The sequence below is a fragment of the Rhinatrema bivittatum genome, chromosome 6, assembly GCF_901001135.1.
Source record: "Rhinatrema bivittatum chromosome 6, aRhiBiv1.1, whole genome shotgun sequence".
Lineage (NCBI taxonomy): Eukaryota > Metazoa > Chordata > Amphibia > Gymnophiona > Rhinatrematidae > Rhinatrema > Rhinatrema bivittatum.
Genome location: NC_042620.1, coordinates 223,453,941 through 223,473,619, shown reverse-complemented (window position 1 = coordinate 223,473,619; position 19,679 = coordinate 223,453,941). Strand labels below are relative to the sequence as shown.

Sequence of the window (19,679 nt, the reverse complement as noted above, 5' to 3'; positions counted from 1 at the left end):
GGCAAATCAAGATTATATGCAAATCAAACCACCTTTGCTTTTTTATGTGGCAGCGAATGGAACATCCCTGTTGGCATCCACCCACATTCTGTTTCTGTGCAAAAGCAGAAACATCTACATGGTTTGGTGCCAACCCCTCCCTAAATACACACATGCACACAAAAAAAAAACCAAAACACCCATTACAGTTAATGCAATTGCCATGTCTATTTGATTCCAGTTCCTGAGGTGCAAACGTATTATGTAATGCCATCTCACTTCAGGCCTTTATTTTCTAAGGATTGAATTCAAATTACTTGTGTAACTAATTTCAAGATTCTCGTCTCTGCTACACTCAATGGATGAGGCTGCTTTAGCCAAGGAGTCTTAGCCAAAAGAGGCCTTTTCTGAAAAAGAAAAGTGAGATGTGTGGTGGTGTATCAGCTGCATAAAAAAAAAAAAGCTCCCTCCAGTACTTTTATTATTCTGCACAAACCCTTGCGTGGCATGCATGCACACATTTATGCCTAAATGGGAGGAGGTCTAAATGCTCGTGCATGCATTTATGCTTATGTTTTGGATTTTGGAAAGTACATATGTAAATGATTTCTCCTTCCTTCACTCCACCCCCCTCCCCCCCCAGGAACACCAATTTCAAGTATGCATAAAAGTACAGGTGAAATTGCTTCCTTGCACACTTTTACACATACTACCCCGGAGTCATTTTTGAAAGGCCTGTATCATGTAACATGGCATTTTACATACACATATGTTTTTGAAAATTCTCTCCATTATGTGTTCAACATGCCCTAAACTGGTGTTAACTTAAATGTGTTAATGCATGCTAAATGTGCTCAGTATGCATTAATGTGGTATTTGTTAACATTAAGCAATTTTCTAAATAAATAATAATGACTTAAATGCTAAAAATGTAATGGTTTGCTAAAAAAAATACAAAAATATGGAATGCTTTAATATTAAGCAGTTCTTTCAAGTATATCAAATCAGAGTTAGCAAAAGTTAAAAAAGAAATTGGTGTTGAACATATTCACCTTCCATGCCAGATTAGTTTACTATGAAATTATCTATATATTATTTGTTATAGCAGATTAATTTATAGTTGTGTTTGATGAAAGTACTATTATTTTTCACATCAGCTATTTGCACTAATTAATTATTTTAGTATTGATGGCCTCAAATCAGTGTGAGAGATGTAAAATTAAGAGGAAAAAAACCTTGATTTCTGAGACTTACACTTTCACCAAACCTGAACCTCAGAAGCCTGACACGCTCCCCATTTTTATGTTGCACATTCTGATAGGCATTTGAAGGGGACAAGCTTTGTCGACTTTCTGATCCACTCTTTTCAAAAACTTTGATGTTTCTAGAGAATACTAGTAAAGTTTCACTGAAAAAAAAAATACAAAATCAAATTTTTTTTCCCAATTAAGGACTATCCAGAATAAATGTAAGCCAGACAAGAGTCCATTCCTTTCTTACTGACTTTGGCTGTGACAGAAAGAGGAATCAAACTGGGCCATAGGAAAATTGCTCATTTTAATCAGAATAAACATGGACTGCAGCAGAGGTTTCACCTTCAGGAAATTCACTACATTTTCATATATTGCAATGCAAATTTCCTCAGATGCACATGACTTTTCAGTCAGTGGCAGTATGTAGCACAAAGACATCAATCTAGATATTGAATCAGGTGAACGGTGTGCATGGTATGAAAAAACAAATTCTAAACCTCTTTTGGTAATTTTGCTATATGTCAGCACGCACCATGTATTAACATACATATCGATATACCACATAGCAAACTACATGGTAATACTGAATGAATATACTATATGTGTCCCTTAAAATCTTTCATTAACCATATATAAATTCTGAGAGCTGAAATGCATACTGTACATCAACATTAGTTGTTACAAAAGTAAGTAAAACACGATTTTATAAAATTCCAGTTTCCAGGAAGGCAGTTAATCTCCAGTTTTTATATTCAGATTAGATAAAGGTTCAAGGTGTAAACTTTCCAAAGTTCATAGACTGAGAGAATAGATAAAGGGCAGAATTCATCTTGGAAAGCTTTTTCTCCTCTGTGGTACCACTGAATAGTTGTCCTGTAATGTCATTTTTGGGATATTCATCATGGCATCTTAATAACAACAATACAAGCTCCAGCTCTTCCAATATTGAGAGAAATATCCTATTGATATGAAAAAAAAAATCATTAGTAACCTAAATTATTTATTTTGCAGTTAAATTATAGATTTATCATTTTAAAAAATGAAAAAATGTCCCCTAGGTTGTGAGCATATGTATACTTGCACATAGATTTAACCTTTTTCTTGAACATATAGACATGTTTATGAGATGATACTGAAGGAAGGTAAGATGGAATTCTTACATTTCAATAGCTGAAAGGTATTATTGCACAGAAAGCCAAGAAGCTGTGGAATAAGGGGTAACAATATGAAGCTCCAAGGGGGTAGATTCTGTTACATTCACTGGTTGTGGTAGGCTGCCATGACCGGCTGCACTCACCGCCAGCATTGCTGCAGGCCAAGGACACTGCCAATGCAGCATCAATACTGCCATCCTGCCTCTTTGAGCTCCTCCTAGGCATGTGAGCGCATTGGAACTAGTAGGCCCTGCAGCAGGAACAGCAGTACTGATGACCATTGTTGATGTCAGCAAGGATGGGTATTTAAACCCCAGTCATATTCCTAGCAGACACTTCAACAAAGGGTCTCCTGCTTAGTCTGCAGTATGTGTTGCCTCAGCGTGTTCCTGTCTCTCCATTCTGCTCTGCCTTGCCTTGTCTCATTTAGCCTGCCTTGTCTTGTCTCATCCATACTGCCCTGTCTTGTCTCTCCAGTCCACATGTCTTTCTCTTGCCTTCTCTTTGGACTGACTCCTGGATTGATTCTTTCCTGGACCTTGACTACTCTTGCCTTCCACTTGTCACTGACCCTTGCCTGGACCTTGACTACTGTTGCCTTCTGCTTACCACTGACCCTTGCCTAGACCTCGCCTATTCTTGACTGCTGCCTGCCAATGACCCTTGCCTGGACACGTTCCTTCTTGCTTTCTGCCTACCTTGACCTAGCCTGGCCCCAGACCTTCTGTCTCTTCTTACCCTGTGGGATAATTTCCTAAGCCCTGCCAGCCCCTGGAACCCAAGGATTCAATCTGTGAGAAAAGGGGCTGGTAAAGGTGAATCTCCAGACCCAATCTCATCCCAGGGTACACTTGCCAGCTATCAGTGTGGGCTTAGGGGGTTCACTCTCTAGGCTGTGCCAAGCACACCCCAGAACTATGGAGTAGATTTTAAAACATATGCGCAGGCGTCCATGTGCATGTTATAAAATCCATTGGCCGCGTGCACATGCACGCTGAATTTTATAATCCGTGCATGCATGTGCGGACGGCACATGCGGGAGGGGGGAATTTTAGCAAATTTCTCATGGTGATGCAATAACGCCTTCCCTAGTTCCCTAACTCCCTGCCTCACCTCCCTTCCCCTTCCCCTCTCCTCCCTACCCCCTAAACCTATCCTTCCTTTCACCATTGTTTACATTTTCTTACTTACTGCTTCTCAGCCAGCCACTATCCTGGCCAGCCACCGTCCCGCCCCTCCCCTCCCAGTCCACGCTCCCTAGCTCTCCCCTTTTTTAGGGCCCAGCACTTGTGCACGTATTGCCACTTGCATGCGTGGCCGGGCCCTTTTGAAAATGTGTGCGGAGTGCGCAGGGCCCGGCCATGCAAGTAAGTGGCTTTTAAAATCCGGCTTTAGGAGTCCACCTTCCTTACAAATTCAGGAAAAATGTCAGTTGTTTTTTTGTTTTTTTTCACAGAGAGTTGTTTTTTTGTTTTTTTTTCACAGAGAGGTTGACAGATGCCTGGAAAGTTTTCTTGGGAGGAAGTAGAGATGACAAGGACAATGGAAAACTTCAAGAGAACATGGGATCAACACAGAGAATCTTTAGTGGCAAGAGAATGGTAATGAGGGCACTGGGCAGCCTTCACTGAGCAATGGTTGCAGCCCAGGGTAGCAGGGATATGGTTGTATTGTGCTTCCTGGATGGCATGGAGGAAATCTGCATGGAGCAGCAGTGGCAACTCTAAAGGATTGGGCAATGTAGCAATTTGATCTACTTTGGGGAAAATGGGCAAAATTGCTGCCAGGTAGACTAGATGGGCCTTTTGTTCTTTATTTGCCATCATTTACTATTTATAGTGCTATAGATTAATAAGTGTAATGTGTGGTGTGTGTGTGTGTGTGTGTGCATGTGTATGGATGTCAGTCGTTGATTTAAAGAGATATCACTATAATCATTTTCTATCTTTATTAGGATCATTTTCTCACTGCCTGAAGAAATTTGCTGGCTGTTAGGCACAGAACTTACTCCAGTTTTCTAAGCAAGCTTACATAAAATGTATATGCATACTTTCAGAAAGAGAAAGTATTGCATGTGAATGCTAGCCACTCTCCCCAGCACCACCACCAGATTCCCCAATGCCTCAGCTCAGTGCAGGTATGTGTAAAATAGCATTTCGTACCTGCTTTTATCCACACAAACAGCGAGCCATATGCTAACAAGTCATTTCTGTGCATGAACTACTGTTTTACATGTGAAAATGGTGTTGAAAATCACCTCAATATGTCATAATTCAAAATTTCATGTTTAATATTACAAAAATTAATTTAGCCATAAAGAATCTGAAAATTCATCAGATTTATTGAGGCATGAGTTTTTGAGGACAAGAGTCCCCTTTGTCCAGATGCATGAAGTGTAATGGGAGAGGCAGATGCTATTGGGTCCTTGGCTGGATTAATCATTGATCTGAGAGTCTTGGGACTCCTGGGTGTGTGTATGTTAAAAGTTTTCTCTGATTTTTGGGGGGTTAAAAGTGGCTTGGGTGCGATGTATTGGTATTTTAATCAAAGGGACTTTTTAGAAGAGCTGATTGGTGAACATGTGGTACTTCTATCTCTTGCTCTTTTATGGGGCAGGAAGAAAACTTTAGATATGAGCAGTTTAATATAGAAACTTCCTTGCTCAGGATGACCTACCTCATATCACAACACTATAATAGAATACATGAGAACCACAAAGAGATGGAATAATATGAAGAAACTGAATACATAGGCATTTTGAAGAACCTAATAATGCTGCTTTAATATCATTCAAAACCTTTGAGTGCCAATTCATCTGTACAAAAGGGAAGTGAATGCAGTTTTCTTTAAACATTCTCTTATTTTTGTTTCTTTTTAAATGTGGAGTCTACACCTTAAGCAGGATTGAGTAATTCCCCCATTGAATTCAATGTGAAGAGCTAAAGGAATGTGCTGTTAATGCACTTAATGTCTGGCGTTATAGTTGATTGGCGCACTCACACACGCGCTTTCTGTTTGGTTGAAGCTTAGCTGGAAAACCTAAAGCAGTGGCTACTTTTAGTTCAACTAATATGAATATATAGAAAGAACTATTTGTTCTTTTTGCCATGTAATTTACTTGAGTAATGTGTACGATTATTCTGCTACAATAAAAAATTAACCTGTAGTTTATATTCCCTTGGGCTATTAATTCTGGAATGAAAAGGCCATTAACTGCTGGGGCAAGCACTTCTAAAAGGGTTTATTGTTATTACAGATTATATTTTGTAATAAATCTTTAGGTAGTTTCAAATATATATTACTAGAGCAAAGTTGGGGCATCTCTTACCAAGAAAATTTGTCAGTTGCATGACATGAAATGTACAAAACAACACAGCTAAAGACATACTAAGCATTTTACTCGTAGAGGCAATGAGGAAAAACCCTTTAATACATCTGGCCCTTTCTGCAGATCTGAACTTCATGGAAACATTAGAAGTGTTCATTAAAGCAAATTTATTCTAGAGAAATCCTGCAAACAGAAGGAAAAAGCAAGAAAACAGAAAATGTTGTCAATAGTAACAGTACCGTGATCTGACATTACCTCTGTCCATTCATTGTTTTGGGCATCGTATGACTCAACAGTGGTCAGGTAGGAGTGTCCATCATATCCTCCCACAGCATACAATTTATCTCCAAGAGGACAAACACCAACTGCATCACGTGGCACGCTTAGGGGAGCCACTGTTGTCCAACTGTCTGTTTTAGGATCATACCTATCAGTTATGAAAATAGCCTGTAAAATCCTTAGCTCTTCAATTTTTTTTTAGTATGTATTAAAAGTCAAAGTAAAGAAGTTTGATTAGATACATAATTTATTTTAAAAAATGTGAGGATATACATTTTTTTATTATATTTTTCAATGAGTGTTCATTTTGAACACATATATTCATAGAGTTAATTCAGTATAAGACCTTGAAGTAAAAATGCCACTAGAGGACTCTCTAAGCATATAAATGTATTCTTGCTTTAGGAGACTCTGCATACATTAAAGTTTTGGATGCCAGAGAGAATCTAGCTGTTGCTGATTATGAAAGATGCTACTATTTTTTACCACAATGGTTCCAGTAACAATGATTCTATAATCTATATCTTTCTTTATCAATATATATTAATAATTCTGAAATTGTTGATTACATATTAAAACAATATTAAGGAAATAAATGCATTTACAGAGACACAAACAATACATCTGGGAAACTTTTATTCTATTTACCTGGAAGTACATTGCATGGTTGCATTGTCATGCAAGTAGCATGATTGGCTCTAAATGTTTTTTTAAAAGGCACTATTTGTGCATTAGATACTAACTAAAAAATTCAGCAATAGCTACCAGAGATAAATTAATCTTGTGACAGTGGATAATAGATATGTTGCTATGCAAATAATATGAAAGGCTCCTTTGTTATTTCACAGCTATAATATTCCTTCTTCCAGAAAACAGTGTATTATATGATCAGAGATATTATATCTTTCAGTGTAAGGCAGCTTCATCTCCATCAGTTATGCACTGTTATAGGGAATATTGCTCTAATAATTTATTTTTTTTATAATGGTTTTAATGGTTAGGCATTGTTGAGGAAGTGGACCATTAGACCGAGATGAGGTTGAGGCTACCTGCAGGGAGAAGCCCTGTAAGTCCTCATCATCAGCAGGTGGAACTGGTTGGAGCGGAGACCCAACAGGGCCTTCACCAATACCAGCCATTGTTGCCCACAGGTTGAGCCTTTGGGTGCCAGGGCCAGTTGCACTTAGGTGTGGGTCTCTGATGGTGATGATTCCCATGAAAATGGAGGCTAGCAGCTGAGACGGTATCTACAGTAGTCTGGCGGGCAGCAAGCAGTGTCAAGGCATTCCAGGAATCGAGGCACACAGCGAGCAAGTGAAATCCAGAAGACGTACCAGAGGTCAAGGTAAGTGGCAATCAAGCAGAGTCCAAAAGACGTACCAGAGGTCAATGCCAAAGAAGAAATCTGGAGGGAAGACAAGACAGGGACATGGAGACAGAGGCAGGAACATGTAAACAAGGAGTTCAACCTGTACTGAGGCATCTAATGTAGATCTGGCCGGGCCTTAAATAGTAAGGCCTAGGTGATGTCATCAGTAGATGCTGTGGGAAGTTTTCTGCCACGGACCCTTTAAGTAGGGCAAGATGTGCGCACATGCCTAGGAATGCTCGCACAGCTAAGCGGTGTTCCTGGCGTAGCATGTCCCATCGTACACAGCGGCCTGCCTCAACTGGAACCAGGAAGTCATTGTGGCGGTGGCTGTCTCCCTGCCAGCCAAAGTTCCAGGTAAGAGTGATCAGCCGTGGACCTACCCTGCAGTCGGCCAAGTGTAACTGTACCTCCTCCTCTAAGCCCTCACCCTGGTGGCCGGGGTTTCCAGGGATGGGCTGCATGGAATGCTTTCATGAGATCCTAATCCAGGATATTTGAGGCAGGTTCCCAGGTATTCTCATTCGGGCTGTACCCCTCCCAGGAGATTAAGTATACTCACCTCTTATTCTGCTTTTGGACATCCAGGATCTCCCTCACTTGGTACACATGATCCTCTTCTGTAGCTACCTCTGGGGGTTCAGGAATCTTCTGGGTTGGCCAGGACAAAACCAGGGGTTTGAGGAGGGAAACATGAAATACATTGTGAATTTTCATAGAAACTGGTAAACATAGTTAATAGCTGATGGGCCCTATTTTGTGGATAATGGGAAAAGGCCCAATGTAGCATGGTGCTAATCTCATAGAGGGTACTCTGAAACAGATATGGGGCAGGTTGTCGGTGGATGTCAGTTGTCTTTTTTGCTGTCAAGGCAGCCCTCAGGATCATTGCCTCCGTTTTCATCCACAATTCCTGAAATTTCTGCACCATTAATTGGGCAGCTGGGGAAATGACCAATAGCAGATTCGGTAGGAGAGGAGCTGGCTGTCTTCCATATACTATTAGAAACTGGGATGATCTGGTTGGCAACATTGATATGGGAATTGTGTGACAATTCTGCCCATGGGAGAAGAGTGGCCCAGTTGTCCTGGAGTTCACTAATGGACCTGAGGAAGGTTTTTAGAGTGCAATTAGTCCGTTCCATTTGACCATTGGCTTGTGGGTGGTACACCATGGTAAAATCAGCTTGTTAGAGCGTAGGCATTGGAAAACCTGCCAAAGATCCCGACAATGAGGAAGGTCTTTGAAGAAAATGAGAATATTGTCAAGGCAGATTACAATGCAGACATACAAGAGGTCTCTGAAAAACTCTTTCATCATATTTTGAAATTCCACAGGGAAGTTGTACAGACCAAAGGGCATTACCAGGTATACATAGTGGCTATCCTGCATATTGAACGCTGTTTTCCATTAATCACCTGACTTAATATGGGTAAAGCTGTGTACCCCCCAGTTTTGTAAAATATCCTGGCTCCTTGAAGGTGATCAAGAAGTTTAAAAATAAGAGGCAAGGGGTAGCAATCCTTTTTCATTATAGTGTTTAGATCCCGGTAGTCTATGCACGGTCATAGTGTACCATCCTTCTTAGACATGAAGAAGAATTCTGCCCCAGCCGGGGATGTAGATGGTCAGATGAACCCTCTTTCAAGGTTCTCCTGGATGTACTGATACATAGCCTTAGTTTCAGATAGAGACAGGGGGTATACTCTTCCCCGAGGCGAGGTATTTCCTGGTATCAGGTTGATGGCACAATTGAAGGACAGATGCTTCGGTAAGGTCTCCGTCTTCTTCTTAGAGAACACACCCACATAATCAGCAGACTGTGCTGGTACTCCCACAGAGGTCATGGCTAGCGGAACAGGAGAGAGGGGCTGAACAGGACAGAGGCAAGAGATATGGCAGTGAGGACCCCACTTTGTTAGTTGCAGAGTTCCCCAGTCTAAACAGGGAGAATGAAGCTGCATCCAGGGCAACCCTAGCACGAATGGGTGTATAGTCTTCTCAATAATGAACAAGGTTATCTCTTCCACTTGTAGGACACTGATGTGGAAGTGTAGTGGAGAAGTCATCGAAGTGATCCGACCTGGAAGAAATTCCTCGTAGATGGAGGAGATGATAAATGGTTAGTCCCTGGGAACTGTCATTAGCTTTAGGTGATCCACCAGGACCTTCATGATTAAGTTCCCTTCCCCGCACTGGAGTCCACTAGTGCGAGGGTGGAGAATACGCAATCTTCTGAGGTGATTTCCATAGAAAGAGTGAGTTGGGGAGTGGGAACAGCATAGCCTAGGGACATCTCCCCACTGGCTCCTAGGCTCAGCAGTTTTCCTGTTTCACTGGACATTGTGCCAGAAGGTACCCCTTCCATGCGCAGTAAAAGCAGAGACTCTGAGTACAGCAATGGTTATTCTCCTCCAACGTGATGTGGTTTGGTGTTGCATTCCTGCCTCTTCTCGCCCCTCGCTCCACCCTCTCTACCTGGGATGCGACTCCCTTCGGCTCTGATGGACAGTCCTGCCATGGCTTCTCTCCACCTCTTGGTCCCAGTTCCCCCAGGCTGGCCTGACGCTACGGATACGCCATATTCCCGATGATGTAAGGGCATGCGCGCGCGCTCCAGACTTTGTACCAGCAAGGGCACGAACCTCGGGGGCATCCCCCCGTAGTGATGTTATCCATCTGCACTTTAAAAGGTCTTTGTTTGCTAACCTCTAACGAGTTAGCAAGGAACTCCAATGGGACTTGCTTCGGCAGTCCACGATACTTGCACCAACGATCCGAGTCAGCCGGGGAACCCGTCCCCACTACTCGGCCTTTTCAAACTTACCAGGAGTACCCGCTCCACGGGGGCTTCACTCTCTCTTCTTGATTTCAGATTGCCAGAACACTCGGAAAACTCTTCGTTTCCTGGAAGCGATCGTGGACTTGAACACAGTGAGTTCTATTACATAGGAATCAGTACTCGCTCCACGAGGGCCTACATTCCTATTGCTCTGAAGACTCCCTTCTGTCCAAAACGTTATCGCAGGTACAGAGATCAAGATTTACACTGGCAAGATTACAGATAGGAACCAGTACTCGCTCCACGAAGGCCCATGTTCCTAAAATCTTATACAGACCCTCTTCTACTCTAGAAGCCATTTCATTTACAGCAATTGTGAGTTCTTATTACAGACTGTTTGTGGGAACCAGTGCTCCCCTATGGCTCCTGTTCCTGAATGTACTGAAGACTCTCTGTGGCATAGAGACCATTGCAGACATCTACTATTGTGAGTGTACCATCTTGTATCCAGTATACCCTGTCTACTCACTAATTCTAGTCTCTCTCTACAGCTCAGTGACCCAGAGATTATATTCCAGTATCAGAAGGACTTCAGCCTTGCCGGACACAGCGACTCACTACTGCCACCTCTGGTGGTCCAGCTTCCAGTCTAATAAAGAACTATTGTGTTTATCTCATATTCTAGCCTAGCTGGTGGTTCCTCTCAGGATCTCCTCCTGGGGGTGCTGTCATCTGCCATCGGCCCAGGGATTCACCATTTCCTCCAAGTGGTCATTCCTTTCACTATTATCACCTTGTGGGAGCCAACCACTACAGACCACTGACTCCGCTCACGGAAGTATTATATAGACAGCTACTCCTCTTTCTCTGAGACTTGCCAGCAGCTTATATATATATACAGATTGCTACTCTGTAGCAGGGGGCATGATAGACTGCTATCTCAATAGCGAAGTACTATATACCTATTGCCAACTTCTCTTCCTTGGAGAGTTGATCCATAACAGATTACTACTCCTTAGCAGATTTTACAGCTTGCTACTTCCTTTCCTTACAGGAGTATCTGACAGCAGTTCGCTAACAGAATTACAGATAGCTAACTCCTCCCCTCTAGAGGAGCAAGTCATGTCATATCGCTACTCCTTCCCCTTTCAGGAGCACAACAGAACAGCTTGCCAACTCCGCCCTCCTGGCGGAGTGAGCGACAGCAGATTACTAACACCTCCCCTCTGGAGGAGGTGAGCATAACAAATTGCTAGCTCCTCCCCTTTGGAGAAGGAGAGTGTAAAACTTGGTCTGTGCTGCATGAGCTCCTCCAGATGGGCTGAAGCAGGTATTGTCACAGGAGCTGGCCTATGGGGATGCGAGAAGGATGGGGCCAATGGCACCTGCCTGCGCGGTGCTCACAACTACCGAGCCCATTGTTGAAGATGCCGGTCAATCCTCCCGGTCAGATTAATGAGGGCATCTAGGGAGTCGGGCAGTTCTCTGGCAGCTAGCTCATCTTTGATTTGAGAGAACAATCCTATTTTTAAAAAATGCTCCAAAGACTGTCCTCCCGCCAATTTAGTTCTGTGACCATAGGGTGGAACTCGATGGTGTAATCCATCAGGGGTCTGGAGCCCTGCTGCAGGTGCAGCAGCCCTGATCCAACAGTATCCAGGCAGCCTGGTTCATCAAATACCTGCCTAAAGGCCTTGACAAATTGTTGTAGGTCCTGAAGTAACACATCCCCATGCTCCCAGAGAGGGGAGGCCCAGGCCAAGGTCTTCCCATCAAGAAGAGAGAGAATAAAGGTGGTTTTAATGGTGTCATTAGAAAGCTGAGTGGGCTGAAGAGAGAAGTGCATAAAGCACTGATTTAAAAAACCACAACATTGTCTAGGATACCCTGAATACCTGGGTGGTACTGGAAGATGTACTGCTGGAGAAGCTGCCATGGTTACAGGTGTTTCTGGAGGTCTGGAACTTTTTAAAGTGGTGGTGGTATCAAGACGGGCGCTTAGACATTCCATCGAGCTTGCCAGTGCCTCCAGGAATTGTTGCTGCTTCTGGATCTTCTGAGCCAGGCCCGGGATGGCTTGAAGGCCTGAGAGATCTGCTGGATCCATGGCCTCAGCAAACTGTTGACGAAGTGAACCTTTGGACTGAGTCGAGCTTGACGCTACTTGCAGGGAGGAGCCCTGCAGGTTCTTGTCATCAGCAGGCAGAACCAGTCAGAGCGGAGACCCAACAAGACCTCCACCAATACCAGCTCTCGTTCCCCGCAGATTGAGCCTTTGGTGCCAGGGCCAGCTGGACTTAGGTGGGGGTTTCTAATGTTGATGATTCCCATGAAGATGGAGGCTAGCATCCAAGACGATATCTACAGTAGTTCAGCGGGCGCAAGCAGTGTCAAGGTGTTCCAGGAGTCGAGGCAGGTGGTGTTGCGACCATCGCTGCCTGACATCTCCACTCCGCCCTCCTTACCTCTTTGGCGACTCCCTCTTTGGTTGATGGAAGTTTGGCTGCCATGGCGTCATCTTGCCAACCTCCTCCGGCGTTCCTGGACCAGCTAGACGCTGCATTCTGCCATGTTCTCCTGAGGCCTAAGGGCACGCACGGGGCGCAGCCCTGACTCAAGTACCAGCGTTGGCACGAACCTCAGGGGCGTCCCCCTGAGATGACGTTATCCTCACTGGATACTTAAGGTCTTCGTTGTTGCTAGCTATCGAGTTAGCAAGAATATTCCTCCAGGTATCGCTGTGGATGGGATTCACTCTCTGCCTACCTTGCTACTCTGCCTCCTCGGACTTTACCAGGGGTACCCGCTCCTCAGGGGCCTCACTCTCTCTTTTGCTTTTCAGGTCGCAGTCTGGAACCGGTACTCGCTCCTCGAGGGCCCACGTTCCTGGACCTGCTACCGAATACAACTTCTGCCAGGAAGTCACCGCTGCCTACAACACCAGTGAGTTACCATCTCTCTCTCAGAGCTTTCCCTGGAACCAGGTACTCACTCCTTGAGGGCCTACTTCATTCCAGCTCCTGGGCTGCTTCAAGAGACTATTGTTTGAGTGTTACCATCAAGGTTCTGTTCCTGAACTCTGCATACCCTGCCTACTCACTATCTCAGTTTTTCTACAGCTCAGCCATCCTGGGATTGCTGTTTCAGTGCCTGAGGGACTACAGCCCAGCCAGGCTCTTCCAGCTCACTACTGCCACCTCTGGTGGTTCCCTAAAACAGTTTAATAAAAGAACTAGTGTGTGTGTGTGTGTCTCCCAACTCTGAGCCTGACCGGTGGTCCCTCTCGAGATCTTTCCCCGTGGGCGTGGTCATCTGCCACCGGCCCAAGGATCCACCCACAAATATCACAAATAATAGCAGGTGGCAAGCATATAAAATCCAGAAGACATACCAGAGGTCAAGGCCAAAGAAGCAATCCAGAGGGAAGACAAGACAGGGATGTGAAGACGGAGTCAGGAACATGAAGGCAGGAACACAGAGGCAGAACACGCAACCAGCTACTCCAAGGAGTTCAACCTTGTTGCTGAGGCATCTAATGTAGATCTGGCTGGGACTTAAATAGTAAGGCCTAGGTGATGTCATCAGTAGGTGCTGCAGGAGGTTTCTCGCCATCGGCTCTTTAAGTAGGATTGAGATGCACACACGTGCCTAGGGACACTCGCCCAGCTGAGCGGCGTTCTCAACGTGTCACGTCCCATCATGCGCGGCAGCCTGCCACCCAAAGAACCAGGTAAGAGCGGTCAGCCACAGACCTGCCCCGCAGTCGGCCAAGCACAACAGTGATGAGCAGGTTTCTAGAAATCTCTAGCTAATAGATTGGTGATGGAGTCAGAATCAAGGATTAAGCTGTCAAGTGTCACTGATTTTTTTTTCATTATTTGGGTTCCAATGTACTTAAGTGCAATGAAGCAATTGAAAGTGTTAATGTATGTTAAAAGTGCTGTTATCATGTTCAATATAGTTTATGCACTTTAACAATTATGTTGTGACATGATAACCTTGCATAAAGAAGCCTACAATACTTTTCATATAAAATGTATGCTAATCAGTTAATTTAGATGCAAATTTGGCATGTCAGTGCAAAAAAATAATATACATGCACACTACATAACAGATACATTAACAAAAAAAAAAAAAGGTAACTACACCTATGGCAGATGTAGTTACAATTATGTGATACCATCCATACATATGCATGAACTTTATTGTCCACCTCATTTAAAAGCAATTACATTGATAGCTTGTGCAATAAATACATTTACATGTGCTAATAGAGTTGATGAGTGGCCTAGTAGGGGTGTACAGGCCTACAAATTTTGTGTTCTGTTATTTGAGAGTAAATCATTTAGGTTTTCCCCCAATTTCTTTTTCAATTTTTAGGTTTCATAAATAGTAGGGATGTGAATCGTGTGATCGATCGTCTTAACGATCGATTTTGGCTGGTGGGGGAGGGAAATCTGATCGTCATGTTTTGGTTTTTTTTTTTTTTAAATCGTAAAAAATCGTAAATTGGGGGAGGGCGGGAAACCCGGCACACCAAAAAACCCTAAAACCCACCCCGACCCTTTAAAACAAATCCCCCACCCTCCCGAACCACCCCAAAATGTTTTAAATTACCTGGGGTCCAGTGGGGGGGTCCCGGCACGATCTCCCGCGATCTCCTGCTCTCGGGCCACGGCTGCGTTAATAGAAATGGCGCCGGTGGCCCTTTGCCCTTACCATATGACAGGGCAAAGGTAGAGCCGGCGCCATTTTGGTTCCTGACACCCGACGTCACAAGTGCAGGAGATCACTCCCGGACCCCCGCTGGACTCCCAGGGACTTTTGGCCAGCTTGGGGGGGCCTCCTGACCCTCACAAGACTTGCCAAAAGTCCAGCGGGGGTCCGGGAGCGACCTCCTGCACTCGCGCCGTATTGCCAATATTCAAAATGGCGCCGGCACTACCTTTGCCCTCACTATGTCATACAACCCAAGCTGGCCAAAAGTCCCTGGGGGTCCAGCGGGGGTCTGGGAGCGATCTCCTGCACTCGTGACGTCGGGTGACAGGAACCAAAATGGCGCCGGCGCTACCTTTGCCCTGTCATATGGTAAGGGCAAAGGGCCACCAGCGCCATTTCTATTAACGCAGCCGTGGTCCGAGAGCGGGAGATCGCGGGAGATCGCGCCGGGACCCCCCCACTGGACCCCAGGTAATTTAAAACATTTTGGGGGGGTTCGGGAGGGTGGGGGATTTGTTTTAAAGGGTCGGGGTGGGTTTTAGGGTTGTTTTGGTGTGCCGGTTTTCCTGCCCTCCCCCCTCCCCCGATTTACGATTTTTTGACGATAAATCGGGGGAATTGTTATTGTATCGCGGCTCTAACAATTTTTGACGATTTAAAATATATCTGACGATTGTTTTAAATCGTCAAAAAACAATTCACATCCCTAATAAATAGTGCACACTATTTCCGAATAATATGCACTAAAAGTTATAGAAGAAAAAAACTGAAATTTCACGGGGTTTTTTTTCTATCATTTTGAAAACATGAAATAAATAGGCAATGTCATTGACATTGTCTATGTTGTTTTCAGGGCTGGCATGTCCATTAAGCGAACTTAGGCGGTCGCCTATAGCGCCGACCTTTGAGGGGTGCTGAAGAGCAGCCAGGTTGTGCTGTGAGTGGAGCCGCTCGCAGAAAAGAGGAGTAGATTCATTGTGCTGCTCACGCTCCTGAGAAGCATACAGTAGACAGCGTGAACAAGGTAGGAGGAGTTGGGCCCAAGACCGGTGGGGTGGTGCGAACAAGGGGGTGCGGCTCAAGGCAGAAGTCGCCTAGGGCACGCATTACCCTTGCACAGGCCCTGGTTGTTTCAAGCAAATACACATCCCTATAGCTTAGTGATTAGAGCAGTGGGCTATAATCTAGAGAAGCCAGGGTTCAAATTCCATTGCTGCTATATGTGACCTTGGACAAGTCACTTTACTCATCATGTACAAATTTAAGGCCTGATATACTAAGGCTTTCTTCCTATTCTGTGCCTATGGGAAAAATGTTTTGTAAATAAGGCCCTTAATTTGTAAGCCCTAAGGGGATAGGGACATACCTAGAGTACCTGAATGTAATCCACTTTGTAGTGCCTGAAAGGCAGAATATAAATCAAATGAAATAATAATGGTGCATTAATTGTCAGGACATTTAAGCAAATTAACCCTTTAGGGCAGGAGTGCAGACACTGTCTTCAAATGCCATAAACAGGCATAATGAATATGCATGAGTTAGATTTCCATGTAAGTCTAGCTCATGCATATTCATTGTGGATAACCTGAAAAAAAAGGCCTGTTTGTGGCCCTTGAGTATCAAAGTAGGCCATCTCTGCTTATAGCATAGATTTACTCAGAAATATAATAGCCAAAGAAAGCATTTCAAAAGTTTGACTTTCTTGTTGGATTTCCAGTGTAGACAGCTCTACAATGAAGGTTGTCCCACATTAAAAGGAGGGAATGGAAGTAGATTGTGGGTTGGATTTAGCTTTTCCATGTGGAAGACTGCAATGATAGAGCTCCAGACTATAAAAATCATTGCTGCCATTTTGCAATGTACATTTTTCTGTTAGCTTTTGAAGGGGCAGGATTTCACTGATTCTGTTCCTTTTCATGATTTGTTTTCTTTTTTTTTTTTGGGGGGGGGGGGGAGGGAGGGGAAAGGACTCTTGGGGCCTCTAGGAAGGAGACTTGGAAATGGGACAGGAGAAAAGGTGCCTTTTGCCCACTTTAAAAATGCCAAATTGTATCCCTTTTGATTTGGAATGAAGGAAGTTTCATCCATCCTTCTTCAATTTTTGGTTGCATTTGCAAGGAATGAATTCAAGAAGATTATTGTAAGCCCCTGAGGCAGCCGTTTTGAAACGGCGAAACTCGGCCAGAGTCGGGCTACCCTTGTGTCTCCACTGCAATAAAGGATTGTTTTAAGACTACAGGCATCTATTTCTTTTCTTTCATCCTGAGTTTCCCATGATCCAGGGACTCAGTGCTCAATACTCACCAGTGGTTTGGAGTCTCTCACAGAGAGAGATCCAGTGGCTTTTTGGGAGTCCTGCACGGAATGAATCTTCCTTCATTCCTGGGAGGAGGATAAATGGACTTGAAGAATAACAGTGACACCTACCCTGTGGTAAGCACTATGATATCCTCTGCATATTGAAGATGAGGAGCGGGAGATACCCTCCAGATCCCAACAAGAATAGTAAGGAGACATGGATAACCAGTAAGAAATATGTTCTGCACAAATTGACAGAGGTATAAACAATGGGAATGTATATCAACTAAACTAAGTTTAATATCTTAATATCTAAATTCTTGGAGGAAGCTTTAAACTACTTCTACTAATTTAAAGGATTAGAAATAAATGAACAAATTAGCTCCAATAGCAGAACAAATTAACTGGAAGTATAAAGTCACAAATTTATGGGAAACTAATAGTGGTCACGGACTGTAATGAACAAGTACTTGTAAAATATCATCTTCATTAATTTTCCAAGCTGAATTTTTCAATTTTAAAGTAAAGTTGGAAATCACTTTAAGCTTTCAATGGGATATTACTGCTTTAAAATTAAAGATTATGATCTGTAAATATGGATTTACTAATTCTCAGGGCCTTGGAGATAGGGGAGTTTTGGATTCAGAGGGGTTTAATACTAGTAAGGACAATTTGAACCATCAGAATCTCCTACAATTTAAGGTGACCCTGGGACTCCTTGTGGAGGACTTTAGCCCAGGGATTACACCAGGAATATCATTCACTCTTACCTTTCCACACAATCCGAAAGCCTAGAACAGTGATTTGAAGCAGGGGCATCATGCCCTCCTACTGCATACAGAAATCCATTGTAAGCAGCAACTCCTACTCCGCCTCTTCTTTTTGACATTGACGCACACATACTCCATTTGTTAGTATGAGGATCAAAACATTCCATAGATTTTAGGCAGGAGCTGCCATCTCTCCCACCAACAGCATACAGTCTGTAACAAGATAACTGTTTGTTAAGCAGTAGTATTAGCCTGAAAATATATTTCCCACAAATATACAACTTGACCTTCCTGGTTTTAATTTGCTCATAGCAGTATAACCCTATGGAGTGAATTTTCAAAAGAGTTACATGTGTAAACATAGCATGTAACATTGCAATTTTCAAAAGCCCAATTATGTGCATATAGTCCATTTGTGTGCATAAAACCCATTTTTATGCACATAAATCTTTTTGAAAATCACCTTCTTTGATTGAAGAAACAAATTCTATCCAATAAGACATCTCATTTTACTTATTTGGCTTCAATTTTAACACATCTGTATAGAAAACATGGGCTGGTGTAGAAGAAGCAACAAAATATTAATTGAGGAGAAATAAAATGTTTAAACAGTCTACCAATTGATTATTTTGGGAAACATCGTCCACCCCGCCGCAACACATACATAAACTATTGACAAAGCCCTAATCTGATAATGTAAAGTGTGAAGACAGCAGAATGAAAAAAAGAAATGTGCAAAGCTTAAAAATACGTTTGTAATAATTTTTAAGCCCAAGATTGAATATGACTGTGGAGCTAAAATTCAACTATGTTCTCTCAGCATGTACTCTAGTAGTAGATAGTTTAAGAAAAAGAACAGCAGATCATGCAGTTCAGATAATTTGGGTTCTAGCCCCTCAGTCAAGATAAGTCCAGGACCCAATCCATACGGGGCAGCATTTCCTCTACTCAGAGCGGAATTTCTTGGATCCCTCTAAAGGGACTGCATAATGGGCACTGTTTTCTGTGGGACTGAAAGCCACTTTTTCTCCTGTGAACAAATACAATAATCACATGGTTGATCTCTGCTAGGAAAGGGTGGGTTGGCTGTTACCAGATTCCAATCCTGGTCCCAAAATCTCCAGTTATATCAGAAGGGTGTCTTGTTTGGAGTGACTCTGACCTGTGCCATATTGAACTCTCGTGATTTTTGCAGATGGCAAAAATAGGAAAAACAAAAAAAAACCATAGCAGAAAGATGTTTTTCATGACCTTTCTGTTGCAAAAGCCTCAGCATGTTCTGTGAATACTACACAGTGAGAGTAAGAGACATGGGCTAATTTTAGTTTTGTGCCCTTTCTGCCATCTTCTCTCACCACTTTCCCAGATAATATGCTCAGCTTTAGGAATTCTTGTGGTGGGCACCTTCTCTGGAAGGGTATCCTTAGCACTGCTCATTGGCTGTCAGGCTAGAGGCAGCTGCTATCCATCCCTCTTCAGGAATAAAGGCACCACCTTCTCTGCCCAAGCCCAGACTGAATCTGAACCATAATTCTCTGTGCCTGGCTTCAGCCACAACGCTAACCCAGAACTTTTTTTTTTTTTCCTGAAGGTCCGATTGACCAAGGATAGAAGTAAAATTGGGTTTAATGTGAAATTGCTGAACATTCCCTAATCTGTTATTACTTATATATATATTTCAAGACATTTTCAAAGTAAAGTTGAAGGTTAAAGGTAAATAAAATTATTTTTAAAAAAACTCTTTAAA

At 43.3% G+C, this 19,679-nt stretch overlaps 1 protein-coding gene across 8 annotated transcripts in view; it reads right to left on the bottom strand.

Moving 5' to 3' along the window:
- Nucleotides 1-1,517: 1,517 nt before the first annotated feature.
- KLHL4 (kelch like family member 4) overlaps nt 1,518-19,679 on the bottom strand; it is a 569,208-nt gene continuing 551,046 nt past the window's right edge. For all 8 annotated transcript variants that reach the window (XM_029606594.1, XM_029606595.1, XM_029606600.1 and 5 more), the window contains 3 exons: nt 17,933-18,145; nt 5,970-6,141; nt 1,518-2,191 (listed from right to left, as the gene is read on the bottom strand). In XM_029606594.1, the coding sequence (XP_029462454.1) occupies nt 2,132-2,191; nt 5,970-6,141; nt 17,933-18,145 (445 nt within the window). In that variant the 3' untranslated portion in view covers nt 1,518-2,131. The remainder of the gene's footprint in view (nt 2,192-5,969; nt 6,142-17,932; nt 18,146-19,679) is intronic.